Genomic DNA, 19697 nt, shown 5'->3' with positions numbered 1-19697 from the left:
GAATGGGGGAAGTCAACTCTATTGTGTTTTTCTATGTTTGAATATGTATTGTGTAATATTAATAAAATAATATTTTAAAAAAGAGAGTTGTGAAAGAAGGAAATACATAGGAAGAGCCTTGCTGGATCTGGTCCACGCGGCGACTGGTATGCAGGAGCGTTTATGACCGTGCAGGCAAAGAGAGCCACCACGGCTTGCTTGCTTGCTTGTTTGTTTGTTTGTTTGTTTGTTTATACCCTGCACATCTGGCTGGCTTGCTCCAGCCAATCTACGCAGCTTCCAACACATATAAAAATGATAAAGCATCAGACACTAATAGCAGCAATCTGATCCAATATAAAAAGTCGCAATAACTTTAAAATAAACAACTTATTGCCGTATTTTTCGCTCCATAAGACGAACCTGACCATAAGGCGCACCTAGTTTTTAGAGGGGGAATGCAAGGAAAAAAAATATTATTTAAAGGGAGCGCTGAACAGAGGCTGTATGCATCCCACGCTCTGCTCAGCGCTCCCTTTCACTAGCCGCATGGAGCGTGTTTGCAGCGCTTGCAGGCTTTTCTCGAGGAGGGAGAAGGGCAGCCCGTCACTGACGAGCTGCCCTTCTCCCTCCTTGGGGAAAAGCCCCCAAGGCCACACACACACTCCGCACGGCTCTTTAAAGGGAGTGTGACTCTTGGGGGCTTTTGCAGGAGGTGGGGGGAGTGAGAAAGCCGCGCTCTGTCCCTTCCTCCACCTCCCGCAAAAGTCTCCCCGCTGCCCTGCGGAGGCTTCGCGGTCTACCCTGCGCAGTGCTTTCTCTAGCTGTTCTGGATTCTGGGGTAGACCGCAAAGCCTCCGCAGGGCAGTGGAGAGCCTTCATTCCGCTGCCCTGCGGAGGCTTCGCGGGCTACCCCAGAGCTGCTCAGGAGCGTGGGGCATCTGCCGTTCTTTACCCTGTAGGTGCAACTAATCATGCTTCTATATCTTCTGCCTGAGGGCATGGGATCAAGAAAGTGCCGGCCAGGGTGTGAATAATCCCTGAGAATTTTCCTAACTCTCTTGAAGCAACGTTCTTCCGCTATTTCATCCAGCGGATTCACGGGACAGCCCATAATATCTTGTGCTGTATTCACCACCCTCTGTAGGCACTTCCTATCAGATGATGTCAAACCAGCGTACCACACCATGATGCAGTATGAAAGGACACTTTCTATTGTTGACCTGTAGAAGGAGATCATCAGATGTTGATTGACATCCTTCTTCCACAATACTCTGAGGAGATGGATTCTCTGTTGGGCTTTCTTAACCACCTGGGTTGTATTTATTTTCCAAGTACGGTCTTCACTGAGGTAAACTCCTAGGAATTTAAAGGAAGAGACTCTCTCCACACAGCCCTCCCCGATGTACAGTGGGGCTAGTTCTCCTCTCTTCCTCCGAAAGTCCAACACCATCTCCTTTGTCTTGCTGATATTAAGGTGCAAGTTGTTCCCTAGGCACCATGCAGATATTTTTTTTTTTTAGATATTTCTAAACTCTGATGCTTCCGCTTCCTTGCTTCAGTGAACAGCCCCACCTGTCAATCCTGGAAGAGGGTGAAAAGGCCCTTACAAAAGAGTCACTGAACACCTTAAGAGGAGAGCTGTTTCCGTACTACCTGTTTATTGAGCGTTCACTTCTTTGTGAGAAGGCAATACAGCGTTGAGCCAAGCAATGGTTGCCCCACATTTCCCGCTGTATTTCCTCACCACGTTCCTTACTGCAAATAGCCCAATTTCAGGGTGAGTTTGATGATGGACGGAGTCTGGTACTGCATAAATTTCCTCGTTCCACTGTGCCAGATATTTGGAGAAATAGAGCGCTTGAAACAGAGTTTGGGTTTGATATCCCACCTTTCACTCCCTTTAAGGAGTCTCAAAGCGGCTAACATTCTCCTTTCCCTTCCTCCCCCACAACAAACACTCTGTGAGGTGAGTGGTGCTGAGAGACTTCAGAAAAGTGTGACTAGCCCAAGGTCACCCAGCAGCTGCATGTGGAGGAGCAGGGAAGCGAACCCAGTTCACCAGATTACGAGACTACCGCTCTTAACCACTACACCACACTGGCTCTCATAAAACACATAAAAGTGGGCCAGATGCACTTGGTTAAAGCTGACCAAAAGTCCAGAAGTAGCATTATTATCAATTTACAATAGAGGGGAAGGCTCGCAGTCTAGAAAGGACTTGCTCACAAATTTATTGACAGCTGCGCGACTTATTATAGCTAGGAAGTGGAAAGTGAATATAAAACGGAAGAATGGTATAAAGAGGTATGGGATTTGGCTATTCATGAGAAATTAACATGTGCTATTAAGGTAAGACAGGGAATATAAAATTTACGGCATGTAATGCCCTAAGAGAAAATTTAATGAAAATGATTTATAGGTGGTACATGACACCAGTCAAGCTTGCAAAAAATTATCATTTGCCCGACAATAAATGTTGGAAATGTAATGAGACTGAAGGTACATTCTTTCACCTTTGGTGGACATGCCCAAAGATTAAGACATTCTGGGAGATGATCTATAACGAAATGAAAAAGGTACTCAAATATACCTTTCTGAAGAAACCAGAGGCCTTTCTCCTGGGCATGTTCAGCCAATTGGTGTCAAAGAAGGATAGAATTTTTTTTATGTATGCAACAACAGCAGCAAGAATACTCATCGCGAAGTACTGGAAGACACAAGATTTACCCACCTGGGAAGAATGGCAGATGAAGTTGATGGACTATATGGAATTGGCGGAAATGACTGGCAGAATCCGAGACCAGGGAGAAGAGTCGGTGGAAGAAGACTGGAAAAAGTTTAAAGTCTATTTACAGAAATACTGTAAAATTAATGAATGTTAGGAAAATGTTGGAATGAAGTTATATGGCTTTAGTAGAAATGTTATAAGGAATTAAGTATAAATAGACTAAAAGAGTATTAAAGGGAAAAATAAGGTTAGAATGTGTTAAGATAATTAAAGGATAGAAAGCAGAGGAAGATGGAAAGGAATTGCTGAAACAATTAATAGAAGTGGAATACAAAAAGGGAGGTGTGAGGAGGTCATTGAAATAAGTGAATGAAAGATAAGATATTGAAACTGATGTGTTTTAAATTGTTTTTGTTTTGTTTTGTTAGTTTAATGTGTTAGTGTTAGGTATTGTTTTTGTATTGTATTGTGTGTTTTTTTGTAGTGTTTAAATTGTCGGAAAAGTAATAAATATTATTTTTTTAAGAAAGGTAAGACAGGGAATATATGGGACGCGGGTGGAGCTGTGGGCTAAAGCCTCAGCGCCTAGGGCTTGCCGATCGAAAGGTCGGCGGTTCGAATCCCCGCGGCGGGGTGCGCTCCCGCTGTTCGGTCCCAGCGCCTGCCCACCTAGCAGTTCGAAAGCACCCCCGGGTGCAAGTAGATAAATAGGTACCGCTTACCAGCGGGAAGGTAAACGGCGTTCCGTGTGCGGCTCTGGCTCGCCAGAGCAGCAATGTCACGCTGGCCACGTGACCCGGAAGTGTCCTCGGACAGCGCTGGCCCCCGGCTAATAAATGTGAGATGGGCGCACAAACCCCACAGTCTGTCAAGACTGGCCCGTTCGGGCAGGGGTACCTTTACCTTTAAGACAGGGAATATGCAGGATAAATTATTTCGAGGAAGGTATTTGTAGAATTTGTATTGTTAAAACGGAAAGGGGTCAAACCATTGCAAAGAGGTGCTGAAATTTTGGGAGGTTGGATAGTTACAATGGAATGGTCTCAGTGGTGGGGTGCACATTTTTATTTTTATTTATTTATTATTATTGCTTTGTCAAAATAAAAGGTAATAATAACAATGAGCCCGGCTTCGGCTGAGGAGGATGGGATATAAATAATTCATTATTATTATTATTATTATTATTATTATTATTATTATACAGTGGAACCTTGGTTGTCAAACATAATCCATTCTAGAAGACCGTTCGACTTCCGAAACGTTCGACAACCAAGACACAAAGGTCTGCTGGCAATTTTCACTGAGAAAATTGAAAAACTCGTCTCGGAAGCCGTTTGGCTTCTGAGGCGCGTCTGAAAACAGAAGCATTTACTTCCGGGTTGTCGGCGTTCGGGTTCCGACACGTCCGGCTTCCAAGATGCTTGAAAACCGAGATTCCACTTTGGTAATAAATGAACCAGGTGAGGTTTTCGGTCTCTTCCAACCCTACAATTCCGTGACTCTGCAGAAAGATAAATCTGGGGCCAAACAAATCTTCTTCCCGGCACTTGGCATTGTTTCCCTGCACCTGGTTGAAATGCAGGCCAGTGACCTCTTTACTCTGTTTGCTTGGCAAAGGCACCTTCTGTTGGGTGTTGCAGCTTCCCTTCCCCGTTGCTCCAGCACAGTCCCAGCCCCCTGACCTCTTTTATCTCCTCTGCCTTGCAAAGAGAGCCAGTATGAAGGTCGATGTGGGAGCAGCAACAGCAGCAGCCTCCGCCGCCACCATCTCTCTTGCCCACGGCTAAATGATGGGGAAGGGCCAGATCCTTGGAGGACCCAGCGCCTTTCTCTTCCTGCTGCTCCTTCTTCAGGGGGACATCTCGGCACCAATGCCGTAAGCTGCTTGCCTGGACATCTTCCCCTTCCCCTTCTCTCACTATGCTTTCCACAAACTTCTCGAAAGAAAATTCGCTTAATTATATAAATTAGAACCATGGAATTGTAGAGTTGGAAAGGGACCACATTTCTTTTCTATTTGGCACTACTCCCTCTCTTTTTATTAGTTTTTTAACATCCCATTTTCAACAATAATTAAACATACTTTTACATCTTATTCAATGTTTTTGACTTCCATCAGCCCTGTCTGAAAATTTTCCAATCTTAGCGTGCATTTCTTATTTTCCCTATTTTCCCTATTTTTACATTTCAAACTTATAACCAGTATCTCTATCTTTTTCTACTTTGTAACACTTTGTATATTTCTCCTTACAAAACTTCTTGTAGTCCTACTAGCGTAATTTGTTGATTACAGTTGCTCTTTAAATAATTCATATACTTCTTCCAATCTTCTGTAAATCTCTGGTCCCGCAGGTTTCAAACTCTTCCTGTCATTTTGTCCAATTCTGCATAGTCCATTAATTTCGTCGGCCATTCTTCTTTCGTCGGAATTTCTTCTTGCTTCCATTTCTGGGCTAATAGTACTCTTGCTGTATTTGGTGCTACTCTGCGCGGTATTGCATTTCTGTTATTTTGGAAGGGACATAAAAGTCTCATCTTAAACAAAACAACATGGGTTGTAGCCACCTGCAATGAGCCATAGCCCTCTTCAGCTATCTTAAGCGCTGTCACATGGAAGAAGGAACAGGCTTGTTTTCTCCTGCTCTCGAGGGTAGGACTCGAACCCATGGCTTCAAGTTACAAGGAAGGAGATTCCAACTCAACATTAGGAAGAACTTTCTGACAGCAAGAGCTGTTGGGCAGTGGAATGGTCTCCCTGGGGAACTCTCCTTCCTTGGAGGTTTTTAAGCAGAGATTGGGTGGCCATCTGTCATGGAGGCTTTAGATGAGATTCTGTAATGCATGGAGTTGGACTAGAGGACCCTCGGGGTCCCTTCAAACTCTAATATTAATAATTTATAATAATAATTTATTATTTGTACCCCGCCCGTCTAGCTGGGCTTCCCCAGCCCCTCTGGGCAGCTTCCAACAAAGATTAAAAACATATCTAAGATTCTATGATTCTATGTCCTCATTCCCCTTTCCCCCCAGGCATCACTTGGTGCTGGTACCCTTCGTCCTCCAGGCAGAAACCTCCGAGAAGATCTGTGTCCATGTGAGACCCCTGAACAAGTCAGTGACGGTGAACATCACCCTGGAAAATCTAGCAGAGACTCGCACCAGCCATGTGGTGTCCAAGACAAATCCATTCCAGTGCGTCCCATTCCAGGTGAGTTTTTCTCACTTCAGCATGTTCTCCTTCATGGAGAGCACGGGTTGCGGTGGGGTTAGCCAGACACCCCTGTTGCTGGGCAAGTTGGTTGGGTCGGCCCAAAGTGTGATTGGACTCCTCAGGTTGCTTTGGAGAGTTTGATGTTGCCTTTGAGTGACAGCCTGGGTTGAATATATTCACTGCTTCCTCTTTTCGCTGCGAGCATCGGATCAGCTGCCCACCCTCCCTAATTTTAGGGTGTTTTTTGTGTTTGACCTTGCTATGCCTGCCATGGGGTCGTCTGCTTTTGGGGCAGGGGCCTGGTATGAATTTTGTCCATTTGGCTGATGCCGTTTGGTTTTTGCCTACTGCGTAGCAAATTGTCACAACTTGCAAGGTTGCGGTTAGGCATTGGTTTTAGGAAAAATTAGTTGGTGAAGGGGTATGGATTGGCTGTGCTTGCCCCTCCAGTGCTGTTGCTGCAAGGGTATTCCATTAAAGGAATCCAGGGGCTTGCCATGCTTTTGTCCGCACCCCTGTCAAGGGGGCTAGGGCCACACAAGAGCCCCTGGGAGCATTTGGGGAGAGGTGAGGGTCTGGCACCCAACTCCGTCTACTCCCCATAAAATGTTTTCCCTTACTGACTTCGCAGGCTCGCGGATGTCAGTTCTGTCCCTGGGCAGGGACAGGTAGTCGTAACCAATGCCTAAGCAACCACTCACATTGTTTGCATTTTAATAAAGTTGTGGCTAAAATTATGCCAAAAACCTTAAACGAAAATTATGGTGTGAAGTGTGAATTTATTTAGGGGTGGCTTGGGGACCTCTACGCGCAACCATTTTGCTTTCTGTTGCTGATCAAGATGTCTGGGCATTTTTCCAAGGAAAAGCAGAATTGTTGTGGTCTCGTAGGAAGCTGCCGTATCCCAAGTCAGAACACTGGCCTGTCCAGCTCAGAACTGACTTGGCAGCAGCTCTCCAGGATTTTGGACTCCATCCTAAGGAGGACCATGCCCACCCCCACCTGTGGCCTTTGATCCGGAGCCCTCCAACTTGGTTGCCCTGCTCTTGGTCAACCCAAGGATTACCTATCCCTCCCTGAATTCAGTCCCAAACTAGCTGGGTGTCAAGGCTTCAGGAAAGCTATTCCTCCCTCAGCTGCAGCAAGAGCAGAGAAAACAAGGCAGAGTCATTCATATATATACATACATAACTATCTATCTATATCTATATCTATATCTATATCTATATCTATATCTATATCTATATCTATATCTATCTATCTATCTATCTATCTATCTATCTATCTATCTATCTATCATCTATTATTAACAATTTCAACATAACAATATATCAAAACATATCATATTCATTATGTCCCCCCTTTTTCCCCACTTCCCACCAAACCCTCCCTCTCCCCCAAGACTTCCCTCAGCTCCTCTCTCTGATTTCTCAGCACATGTTATTCTCTGCATATTATAAAATAATATCAGTCCTTATATTACCTATCTACCATGTTGTCAATCAATAAATTTGTGTATGTTTATTCAAAACCTGCCAAGGAGTCCAATTCGTTTTGTTGTCTTTTTAAAGACTTTGCACAAAGTTCCCATTCTTCTTTAAAGTCACAGTTGTCCTTGTCTCGCAATTTGGATGTCAGCTTCGCCAGTTCTGCATACTTCATCAATTTCTCTTGCCATTGTTCCTTTGTCGGGGTTTCCTCATTCTTCCATCCTTGTGCTATCAAGACTCTTGCCGCTGTTGTGGCATACAAGAATAAATTTGACATTTGTAAAAAAAACGACAACCCAGAGGCATTGTAGGACAAGACTTGCCAAAGAAAACAAATGCATAGACTTTTTAAATGAGTTTATTCATTCATAAGAGCGAGAGACAAAAGAATGCAACAAGCCCTGACAATGGCGTTGCTCCAACTGGGCTCCTCCTTCTGAGCAACAGCGCCTCCCTTTACGGTGGCTGCATGTGGCCAAACGTCTCTGATTCTGTCGTTCCTCCGCTCTTAATGAATGCTATGTTCTGGAAGAAGGGGGAGGGTCAGAAATACTCTCCAGTGACAACGTGTCAGCTCTGCCTCTGTCTCCTCTCCCCCTTCTTCTAATACTTCCCAACTCTCGTTCATCTATCTCTGAACTGTGACCTCCCTCAACCCCCTGCTGTAAATCGATGGTGCAGTCCTCTTCTCCCGCCCACAGCCGCCCCAAGGTGGGCTCGAAGAACCAACCTTCTGGTTGACAGATGGATGCACTAACCCAGGGGTCTGCAACCTTTAGGACAAAAAGAGCTACTTGGACCCTTTTCCAAAGAAAAAAAAAACTGGGAGCCACAAAACTCGTCATTATAAAAATAGCCTTTTTGTCACTTTTTTATTATTTCTTTGTTTGAATTACTCCTCCTCATAGAAATAAACGTTAAATTAACAAGTTACCTTTTTTTGAGTGTGTGTTCTTCACTCCCCTTCAAAACAGTGACCAGCGTACACGCCCCCTTTCAATGCAGTGACCAGCATACATGCCCCTTTCAATGGAGTGGGCGGGCGGGCGGGAAGGTGACGTTGGGACGGTGCGTGACTAATGCACGCACCGCCCCCATGCGACGTCACAGCCATTACAGCACCCGCCACAGTGGGGAGTGTCAGGGCGCACAATGCGCCTCCTCCCCTCGCTAGTATCCGCCCCAGAGCCGCGGCAAAGGTGTAAAAGAGCCACATGTGGCTCTGGAGCGGCGGGTTGCAGACCCCTGCACTAACCCATTGATCTATGCCATGGGTAGGCAAACTAAGGCCCGGGGACCGGATCTGGCCCAATCGCCTTCTAAATCCGGCCCGCAGACGGTCCAGGAATCTAAGGGTTTTTACATGAGTAGAATGTGTGCTTTTGTTTAAAATGCATCTCTGGGTTATTTGTGGGGCATAGGAACTTGTTCATTATTATTTTTCAAAATATAGTCCGGCCCCCCACAAGGTCTGAGGGACAGTGGACTGGCCCCCTGCTGAAAACGTTTGCTGACCCCTGCCCTACCCCACTGCCCTGCTCACAGTTGTGAAGAATCTTTGTACATTCTGAATGGTCTGTGTCACCATTCAGTAAAAAGAGGTTGGAATAGGCCAATATGTATGTGGACTGGATCGAGTGACTTTTCTTCTCTAATGCTCCTGCCTTCCGCCTTATCCCTCTTCTTCAAGGTCCCCAGATTGAGTAACTCTCCTGAGGCTTCTGAGGCCACCCTCACCGTGGAGGTGGCGGTGGATTTGAGGGGGATGCTGTTTGTATCCCACGAACGGAAACAGGTGCTGGTCAGGAACCCGGAGAGCCTGGTCTTTGTCCAGACAGACAAGCCCATCTACAAGCCAGGACAGGAAGGTACCGTATTTTTCGCTCTATAACACGCATCCGACCATAACACGCACATAGTTTTTAGAGGAGGAAAATCTGTAGGCATGCCACCCGTAGGCATTTCCACCATAACACGCACAGACATTTCCCCTTACTTTCTAGGAGGAAAAAAGTGAGTGTTATGGTGCAAAAAATACGGTAAGTGAGAGGCTGCAGTGGCAGCAGTGACAGTGGGAGAATCCCCTACAGATCACGCTTCCCTTTTCCAAATACTTTTTATTAAGCGGACCCTTCTTGCTGTGGGAATGTTGAAGAAAGTAGGAGAGGATATATTGATTAAATATTACCCGTCCCGACTCACGCTAGTGAGCAAGCAGCAAAGCACATTCCCTTGCAGATTGTTGGAAGCAAGTTGATGGATTCGTTAGTTAAGCAATCCAGTCTGAATTGCTCCTGGTAAGTTTCCCCTCTTAAAGTAATAATAACACGGCAGTCTTCTTTAAAAGTAAGAGTAAGGTTTACAGTGGACACTCGGGTTGCGAACATGATCGGTGTGGGAGGCACGTTCGCAACCCGCAGCACCGTGGCTGTGCACGCGCGGGTCATGATTCGGCACTTCTGCACATGCGCAAAGAGCAATTTAGTGTTTCTGTGCATGCTTGAGCACTGACACCTGGAAGAAACCTGTTCCGGTACTTCCGGGTTCGGCATGGTGCGAAACCTGAAAATGCGCAACCTGAAGCGTCTGCAACCCGAGGTATGACTGTACTTACATTCAGTTCACAGTAGTAATCTGAAGGCAGGCTTTATCTTGTGGTTACAGTTACATTTGTAGAGAAAAGAAGTCTCTGAGCTAGGCCTCAGACTCTCTACCTCGTGGCTTCCATCCTTTGTAATGATGAGCCGTGTGCTGCTGGCTAAGAGCCAGCAGAGAGGAAGATGGCAAAAGAGCCAAAAAGCCAAAGATGGCTGCATGGCGGGCCCTCTTATAGGGTCTGGTAGGGTCACACCCATCTACTTGTTCACACACAGGTGGAGGATGCTCCAGAGCAGGTATGACAGGAAGTCCTCCCTGTCTGAAGCAAGATTCCCCTGTGTGTCTACTCTAGGCAACAGGAAATGTTGTGTTTGACTGCTTCACTTGCCAGGGCATCAGCTGCCAAACATTCCTCTTTTGACCAGAGATTTGGGGGGTTTGAACCGAGTACCATCTCCATGTGCTCTGCTCCTGAGCTGTGACACACAGAGTAGCAGAGTCACATGTAAATCCTTCCCCTCCTTCTTCCTTTCATAGTTCGCTTCCGCATCATGTCTGTGGACGAAGATTTCCGACCCTTGAACGAGACGGTGAGTTTCGTCATCACGTGCGCCATGCTGGTCTCTGGAACATTTGGTAAACCTCTTTCGATCCATGCAGACTTTTGGGCCTACAAAGAGGGATGGGACACTTTGCCCTTAAGTTAGTTAAACAAACATGGCAAACCCCCCCCCCATATCCACCTCTCTGTTTCCGATGTTCAGGCTGCAAGTGCTGATCTTCATAAAGCTCGAAACAGCAACATGCATGCGCACGAGGGGGTGGCGACTAGCAGCTTATGAGGAACTTCAAGGTTTGGAGAAGTATATTACATCTCCAAGAACTGAATCCAAAGGTTGCGAGGAGGAGTGGCTGCTGTTATGGAACATTGCATGTTTGCAGAGGAAGGACTTTCGTAATGCAAGGATGCTTGGGCTTATTTCCATCTTTCCTCTCCACCCATCTCACACGAACCCCTTCTGTAGGGTTCTTGCCAGAACCAGGCCTGGCAGCATCAGGGCTGGAGGGTACAGATTGCTTGACATACCCCAGGGGGGCATTTTACTCTTCCCCAGTTGGGGAGAGCAAGACCTTCTCTACTGGACTTGCCCACCTGATGGGAATGTATATGCTCTGACCTGTGGCCTTTGTTTCTTTTAAGCACTATGCTATTTTTATTGATGAGTTGTTTTATTTGTTGATTGGCAAGGAAAAATGAGTACAAGCAGGAGAATTCCTTTATGCAAAGATCCAGGTTAGGAGCAAGTACTCTTTGATGAGGAAACCCCTGCAGAGATTTAAAATCACAACACAATTCAAGGCGTGGAAATATAAGCTGCTAGAGCTTTAAATATGCCCTTCTAAGTTCCTTCCAAAGTTTTCCACTTCCCCTAGTGTAGAAAAAGGCAACACTTTAAAAATGGTTTACTTACAAACTCTGCAAAGGTCAGGTTCATGTGTTTTTCCATACAGCTTTCAGAAAACATAGATAGTAGGACTTACCTTTTAACGTGCAATGTTTTATTGTGTTTTTATATATGTTGGAAGCCGCCCAGAGTGCCTGGGGCAACCCAGTCAGATGGGCGGGGTACAAATAATAAAATTATTATTATTATTATTATTACAGGCTAGTTCCAAAGTGATGAAAATTCCTAAATTGTTTATATAGGAACACAAGGATGGCTTTGTTTTTTTAAAAAAAGTCATTCACTGTGAGCTTGGAGCAACCAGCTCAGACCTTTTTACAGGCTGGGATTGACATGGTAGAATGAAGAAAACAATAGGACAAAAAGTCTTCCTCCCAAAGTGAAGTGGAGTGACTTACCTAGGCCTGGCAGGACAGTTTACTCTATGACATTAACCCCTTCATGCATAAATTAGACTTCAGCTGGGTATCCTGCATTATTAACTGGTGAATTATGGTGAAGGAGCTTAGAGATATTGGAAACAAACAAATCAAGGTGGGAGCAGGTTTGTGTGGTGCTGGGAGGGGTAACACCATTCACTGCTGTCTCTGACCCCCCCCTCTTTTTTTTACTCCACAGTTTCCATTGGTTTACATCCAGGTAAGTGTCTAATTCCCCGCCTCTACTCCACCACCTCTCAACATCACACCAGAGCGGCTGTTATATTGCCCCACTCAGACCACCTTTCCTAATATCCAGAGGCTGCTTCATTCCATAGCTTCCCCATAAGCCGCTCAGATCCCCTGAGGGTTTTAATTTTGCCATCCTTAACAAGTGTTACGCGCCTAAGTTCATCCCTTCCTGCAACCCCTTTGTGGGGTTCTTCAAAAGACAAAACCCGGCAGCAGTTTTGGAGGGACCATTAAGTGTGGCTGAAAAGACTATTTGGCCCATGAGGGAAATGGCTAGGACCTTCTCCTGTGCTACATCATCATCATCATTTGTTTTTTTAAATATTTCACTCATCCAAGCAGCCTGTTGACATCCTTGGAGGTCACAGATTGGAACTGAACCCACACAACTTGGCTAGACAGGACTCTAGCATTCTCCTGCCCAGGCCTTGTTCCCACGGTGGAGTCTACCTCTTTCCGAATCTGAGCGACTTTGCAAAACCATTGCAGGAGATCTTGGGGTCCTTACCAGGCTCTGATGGTGAAGGTGGTTCCGTTAGATTGCGAACCACCTGAAAGGGTCTCCTGCTGCTGTTTCCTGCGGATGCGTCAACACCCCATAACAGATTTATGAGACTAAAACATGGAACTATAATCTCTGGGGTGTAACCCTGATGGATATTGTTAGTGCTGTTGATGGAACTGCTTTAGCGTGTATTTTAAATTATGTGTGGCTTTTGGAATTGATTGTATACTTTTAAAATAGATTTTGTACTTGCAAACTGCTTAGAAGACATTAGAAGAGCATCTTTTCATGCCCATTTCCCCCTTTCCCGGGGAATTAACTAGTTTTCGTGGTTCCTCAAATAGACCTCAGTCTGTTTTGCCATCCTTGGTTAGCAATGCCCCCAGCTCCTTAAGAGTGTTCAAACATCCATCCAGATACCAATAGCCCAGGAAGCCTTTGCAGGAGCCACAGGTTTTCTTGACCACTGATTGTCAGTATGCCTTTCAACCGATGTCAGCAACTGGGCTCAATAACTGGTTCTGCCCTGACTGGACTGGAGCACTTTCAGAGACCTTCCAACCCTGGAAAACAGGTCCCAGCGCACTGGACCCACAACTGTGCATTGTGAGCACCAGACTCAGGCAGAGTATAAATAACGTGGAAGCTTGCTGTGAAGCATAACTCCTTTTATTTCTAATAAGGTAAAGGTGAAGGGACCCCTGACCATCAGGTCCTGTCGTGGCCGACTCTGGGGTTGCGACGCTCATCTTGCTTTATTGGCCGAGGGAGCCGGCGTACAGCTTCTGGGTCATGTGGCCAGCATGACTAAGCCGCTCCTGGCGAACCAGAGCAGTGCATGGAAACGCCATTTACCTTCCCGCTGGAGTGGTACCTATTTATCTACTTGCACTTTGACGTGCTTTCAAACTGCTAGGTTGGCAGGAGCAGGGACCGAGCAACGGGAGATCACCCCGTCGCGGGGATTCGAACCGCTGACCTTCTGATTGGCAAGCCCTAGGCTCTGTGGTTTAACCCACAGCGCCACCCGTATCCCTTTATTTCTAATAGCTACTACAAACTAACAAACTACTGGCTTGCCTAAGTGTTACATCTCCCACTCAGCCATCTGGTCACTACGTAGACAAGACTCTCTCCACACACAGAGTCAGGCAGTCAGCCAGGAGCGGAAGAGGAGAAGAGCAGTTTCTGTCCCCTCCTTTCTCAAAACATCAGATCAGGAGATTCTGTCAGTGGGAGGGGTGAAAATATCAACACTGATATGGCTCAGCATGGTCCCATTTTGGGGCAGCTGCAGCTTAGACCCCATCCCAGCTTTCAACCTGAGCAGTGTCATGCGTGGAGAGTCTGCCTCCCCCTTTGGTAACTTCACAGATAAGAATTAAAGAGTGCTTTATATTTTATAGTCCTTTTTATTCAGACATCAGGTTGTAAGCCAAAATCCACATCCCTCCTGAAGGAGAGCAGTTGGCTCCTCTAAATCTCCTCCCTTCTGTCCTCCGCTATAGGCTCCAACAGGAAGTTCCTCCTCCTCCTCTCTGCATCCTTTGTTCTCAAATATGTTTGGATCTCCTAGCTTGTGGGGAGGGAGGTGTTGGAAAAACACCTGGGCATGGCTGCCAACTTCCCAAGTCTTTGGGGCGTCTCTCCAGTGGTCCTCTCTGGCTATAAATCTCCTTCAGTCCAGAGAGACCGGTGATAGGTGACCCTCCTCTCCTGAAAAGAGCACATCAGTCTTCTGGCATATCATAGCAGAAGAAAGACTCAGTTTGTAGTTCTAAACTAATTTATTTACTGTCGATATACAGAGACTCCATCAGTATGTCTGTGCTCTCTGAAACCAGTACAAAACTGCAACACACACAGAAGTGAAACTAAACTTCCAACAGTACTCAGAAGGAAGAGATAATACAGACTTCCTTTCTCACGCTCTCTCAGACACTCACATGATGTATACAATCATAGTACCACTCGCTGGAGCAGCTTGGATCGATAAAAATCCTAACAGGAGGGTCCCCCACACTCTCTAATGACATCTCTGCTATCTGTCCCCTCCCTTCTGTTTCTCTGGTCGTTATCTCATAGCTAGGTAACTCCTGCCAAAGCTGCTCTCTATTTCTCCCTGCTTCTGAGCCCGCTGGAAACAAGGGTGTGTGTGTGAATCTTCCCGCTCCAGCTCCTCTTCTGAGGAAAGCTGATCTGCCTGTGAATGCACTCCCCCCATACTCTGCTTCAGACCATGCCCTGACAAGCGCCTTCTTCCGTGACCCCCTCTTCTCTTGTGGCTCCCAGGACCCCAAGAAGAACCGCTTGCTGCAGTGGACCAACGTGGAGCAGACAATGGGCCTGATCCAGCTCTCTTTCCCCCTTTCCTCTGAGCCCCCGCAAGGCACCTACAAAGTGGTGGTGCAAAAAGCCTCCGGGAACAAGGTGGAACGTCTCTTTGAGGTGAAGGAATACGGTGAGGAAGGAAGGAGAGGAACCGCTTGGTCTGGGGAACTTGGTGTCAAGGACAGCAGGTGGAAGGGGGTATTTTCTTGCACACTGGCAGCGCCACTCAGGAATTCTGATGGAAACTGACAGATCAGTGCAGTTTTGAAACCAGTGGAAGAAATCTTTGGAAAGATTTGGCCTGCATTGTGCCCAGTTGGATTGAAACATAGACAGAAGCCTGCAAAAGGATCATGCAAAATTGGGTTCTTAGATAGCTCGAGAGGCGTGCAAATGCATAGTGAACAGCTTCCCAAAATATCTGGCCCTATGGCCAGGTTCAGCGAACTGGTCCTGCTACTGGAAGCAAGTGCATCAGGGCTTTCCTCCGCCCTGCCCCCTCCCATGCCCCGCAAACAGTGGCGTAGCGTGAGTTGCCAGTGCCCAGGGCTGCACAGAGGGAAATGGAAGGAGTATGCATGCACATTCATCTGCCTAACAGCCAGGAGATCGCAGCCACAAAAACATGAAGAGTTGTTCCGTTGTCTGGAGAGGTCACTTCCTGGTTCACATGGGTGGCTGGGTATGGGAGAGTGGCCTGTGTGAGTAGGGCGGATCCTGGAGGCTGGAGACAGGAACAGCTCTTGCTCTGTGCTGGATCCAAAACTTAGTTCGGGGCACATGCGCCAGCTCCTAGGGACTGAGGCACTTTCGTCCCCCCCCCAAATGTGTGTTTTTTTTTTGAGGGGGGGCGAACTCCCTCAGTGTTCAGAGGCTCTGCCCCTGGCTCCTTGTGAGATCGCCCGCTTGATGTCAGAATGTCGCGTTGGGACCCCCTGTCTTGAGAAGATGGCACCTCTGGTTTGGGGGCTTCCCTGGAAACCTAATGGGGGAAAAAATCTGTTGTGGGTGTTAATGCTGCATTATGTTGTTAAGGCTGATTATGTTGTTTTTCATCCCCGTGTTCCTTTCCTTCTTACAGTGCTGCCCAAGTTCGAAGTTTTGGTGAAGGCACCCAAGGAGATAACATTTTTGGCTGAGGAACTCGAAGTGACCGTCTGTGGCCTGTAAGTGAGAGCAGCCTGGGCTTCTCTCCCAGAGATGTGGGACCACGTGAATTGAGAACTTGGGTGATGTTGCTTGCACCAGCTAACCTCTCCTCCAATCCCCTTCACCAGCCTTGGCCGCACCACCCTAGCTCCGATGGAATGATTGCCATGTTGTTGTTGTTGTTGTTGATGTTGTTTAGTCATGTCCGACTCTTTTTGACCCCATGGACCAGAGCACGCCAGGCACTCCTGTCTTCCACTGCCTCCCGCAGTTTGGTCAGACTCATATTTGTAGCTTCGAGGACACTGTCCAACCATCTCGTCCTCTGTTGTCCCCTTCTCCTTGTGCCCTCCATCTTTCCCAACATCAGGGTCTTTTCCAGGGAGTCTTCTCTTCTCATGAGGTGGCCAAAGTATTGGAGCCTCAGCTTCACGATCTGTCCTTCCAGTGAGCACTCAGGGCTGATTTCCTTAAGAATGGATATGTTTGATCTTCTGGCAGTCCATGGGACTCTCAAGAGTCTCTTCCAGCACCAGAATTCAAAAGCATCAATTCTTCAACAATCAGCCTCTTTATGGTCCAGCTCTCACTTCCATACATCACTACTGGGAAAACCATGGCTTTAACTATACGGGCCTTTGTTGGCAAGGTGATGTCACTGCTTTTTAAGATGCTGTCTAGGTTTGCCATTGTCTTTCTCCCAAGGAGCAGTCGTCTTTTAATTTCAGGACTGCTGTCACCATCTGCAGTGATCATGGAGCCCGAGAAAGTAAAATTTCTCACTACCTCCATTTCTTCCCCTTCTATTTGCCAGGAGGTGATGGGCCCAGTGGCCATGATCTTCATTTTTTTGGTTGCCATAGTTGCATTGAATTCCTCACAATGCTGGGCTGCTTATGCCGGGCTTATTTCACCCAGAACTCCCTTGAACTCCATTCCGGAACCTCTCAGGTGGGCACCATTCCCACCATAAGAGAACCTTGGTTTCCAGACATTTTGGAAGTCAAATGGACTTCCAGAACAGATTGCGTTTGACTTCCAAGGTACCACTGTATATTGATGTCATCTTTCAAGCGATGCTGTGGCTGTTTCCTGACTACAGGTATACGTACGGGAAGCCTGTCACTGGGCAGGTGAAGGTCCGTGTTTGCCGGAAATATAATGAACACAGAGGCTGGCATGTTTATTCCAGTTCCGGAGGGGGCTGTCACAGAGAAGCGTCGGAAGGAATATGTGAAGAGTTCAGTGGAGAGGTGAGACCCAAAGCGGACGCTGAAAATGAAGTTTAAAATACTTTTGGGGAGTTGGCCTTCCCGGGTGACCTGTTTTAATTGGGCATTCGTCCTGATTTACTCAAGGGGAGTCCCAAGGCTCTGGGAGAAACCCCGGAATGGCATTCAGCAGAAGAAGAGGGAAATATAATTCCATCAGACAAGCTAAAATGATTGAAATGGTGGATATGGCTGCAGGAATATATATTTGCTCATTTTGTTGGTGCCTGTTGTTCCTCACTGAAGTCTCTTCAAAAACCTGAAGAACATTCGATCCCTTTGTCCAGAAAGTATCTGGGGGGCCTACATGCCCATCTGGGGGGATTTAAAAAAAAATAAAAGCAAATGTCCTAGTTTTGTGGGGGGTGTGTTAAATTTTGTTAAATTTTTTCGTGTATTTTTTCGTGTACTGGCAGCTCTGGCTCTGGCTTTCGATCTGCCGTGGGCTGCTTGGTGATGTCAGATAACTGGGGGGAGAGCGAGTGATCATCAACTTTTTTGGCGATCGCCCAAGGAAAGCTCAACAAATGTCCAGATTTTTCCTCTTGAAATATTACTCGCCTTGTATAAACAGACAGATATAAATGAATGAGTGTGCCTAGATCAGTGGCTATTGTGTGAACCTGACTGGCTTGACCTCAAACACCTTGTTTTGTGTAATGACGCAATTCTCATTGGTAGCTGCTACAACTCTCTGTCTTCCGGTTCAGGCAAATGGGCATGGCTGCCTCTCTCAGGTGGTGAAAACCAAGATTTTTCATCTGAAGCGGGAGGGATATGAGATGAACCTAAAGGTGGAAGGCAAGATCGAAGAGGAAGGCACAGGTATTTTATTTTATTTATTAAATTTATCTCCCACCAGTCCTCCAAAGGAGCCCAGCGTGTCAGTTTTAAAGCCATTCAGCTTAGAAAAATCTTCTGGAAACGTTTCAAAACTCCTAAAAGCAATCACCCTGTTATGTACTGAGTGGAATGGGATCCAAAAGGCAGCAGTCTGATTGGCCCTAGAACAATAGGATTCAGAATGTAGCAGTCTGATTGGTCCTAGAACAATAGGATTCAGAATGTAGCAGTCTGATTGGTCCTAGAACAATAGGGTCCAGAATGCAGCAGTCTGATTGGTCCACAGGAGCCATCCAATCCAGCTCCAGGTGGAAATGAATCCGCAACCTGATTGGCCTACAGGTGAATCCCGGAATTAGCCAATCACGTGGGGCCCATTGTGTAAACAATGTATATAAAGCAGACATTCTGGGGGAACTTCCATTCCTCCTCACCACTATGAGCTGAATAAAGAGCATGAAATCCAGTCTTGATTCAGAGTATATTTCACACCCGCTCTGAAAACCTAACAGTTTCAGGGGCAGGTTTTTCAGCCGACAAATGCTTAGGACAAACAGGGTTGGTCTTGCAATGTCTCCTATAAGTAGTGCTTTTTTCCGGGGGGATGCAGGGGGACGCGTACCCCTAAACATTTTGGGTTGCCCTGACCGACCGATGGACCAACCGACATGCCAGCTGTCTTAGCAGTAGTAGCTCGGACTGGAGCTCTGTCATTCTCCCTGCTGGTGCCCAGGCAGGGGAGTCTGGGGCGGCTGTGGTGTGTTGCGTTCTGAAGGCAAAGGAAGGACTGGACCCTGATTAATTCAATAGACACGAGGCTTGACCAGCAAGACTCTGGGAGCAAGTGCGATAGCCACTCCCTGGCCCAGGCCGTTTTTATTAACAAAAGAACTTTAACACAGCATTTGTAATAACCAGTCAGCTTTCCTCTGAGCATTTCAAAAAATCCCCATGTGGGAAGAAAGTCAGATCAGAGGAAGCTGAAAAGGAAAACAGGAAGACACAATGAGAGGTAAAGGAGGTGCTGTGGGATTGGTGGAAGTCAATGTTTGTTTTTCTTTTTAGTGTTTATATTATTAACTTGTAAGATATGGAATTCTTTTTTTGAATGTCAGTTTTTGTGTTTTGTGTATTGTTATTTTTTGATATTGTTTTGTGTTGTTGTGTGGAAAATACTAATAAAATTTATAATAACAATAAGAAAATAAAAATACTAAATCATAAAAAACAGATCAGAGGAAGCTTCTTAACTACAAAGAACTACTTGAGCATGCATACATATTTAGGCTAAATAAAACAGGAACCAAGGAGGAATGCATTTAGCAATCCCCAGAGGTCATAAACAGGCAGAAAACAGGAAAGACAGGCATTTTTATCACCTGCATGTGAACTCTGTTTCCTGACCCTAAGATTAACAAAAGTTACATCAAAGCTACCTCCTATCTTTATGTA

At 46.3% G+C, this 19697-nt stretch overlaps 1 protein-coding gene across 1 annotated transcript in view; it reads left to right on the top strand.

The window, feature by feature from the left end:
• Window positions 1-4497: 4497 nt before the first annotated feature.
• The window catches only part of LOC309526236 (alpha-2-macroglobulin-like), a gene marked incomplete at its 5' end in the record, with an annotated part of 58009 nt that continues 42809 nt past the window's right edge, over window positions 4498-19697 (top strand). The window contains 9 exon segments of the mRNA XM_082212150.1: window positions 4498-4586; window positions 5741-5918; window positions 9102-9279; window positions 10547-10599; window positions 12094-12114; window positions 14944-15112; window positions 16064-16148; window positions 17234-17384; window positions 18113-18227. Coding sequence (XP_082068276.1) covers window positions 4498-4586; window positions 5741-5918; window positions 9102-9279; window positions 10547-10599; window positions 12094-12114; window positions 14944-15112; window positions 16064-16148; window positions 17234-17384; window positions 18113-18227 — 1039 coding nt within the window.

The sequence above is a fragment of the Podarcis vaucheri genome (genome assembly GCF_965113315.1).
Source record: "Podarcis vaucheri genome assembly, chromosome: 2".
Classification (NCBI taxonomy): Eukaryota; Metazoa; Chordata; class Lepidosauria; order Squamata; family Lacertidae; genus Podarcis; species Podarcis vaucheri.
This window is presented reverse-complemented; position numbering and strand designations above follow the sequence as displayed.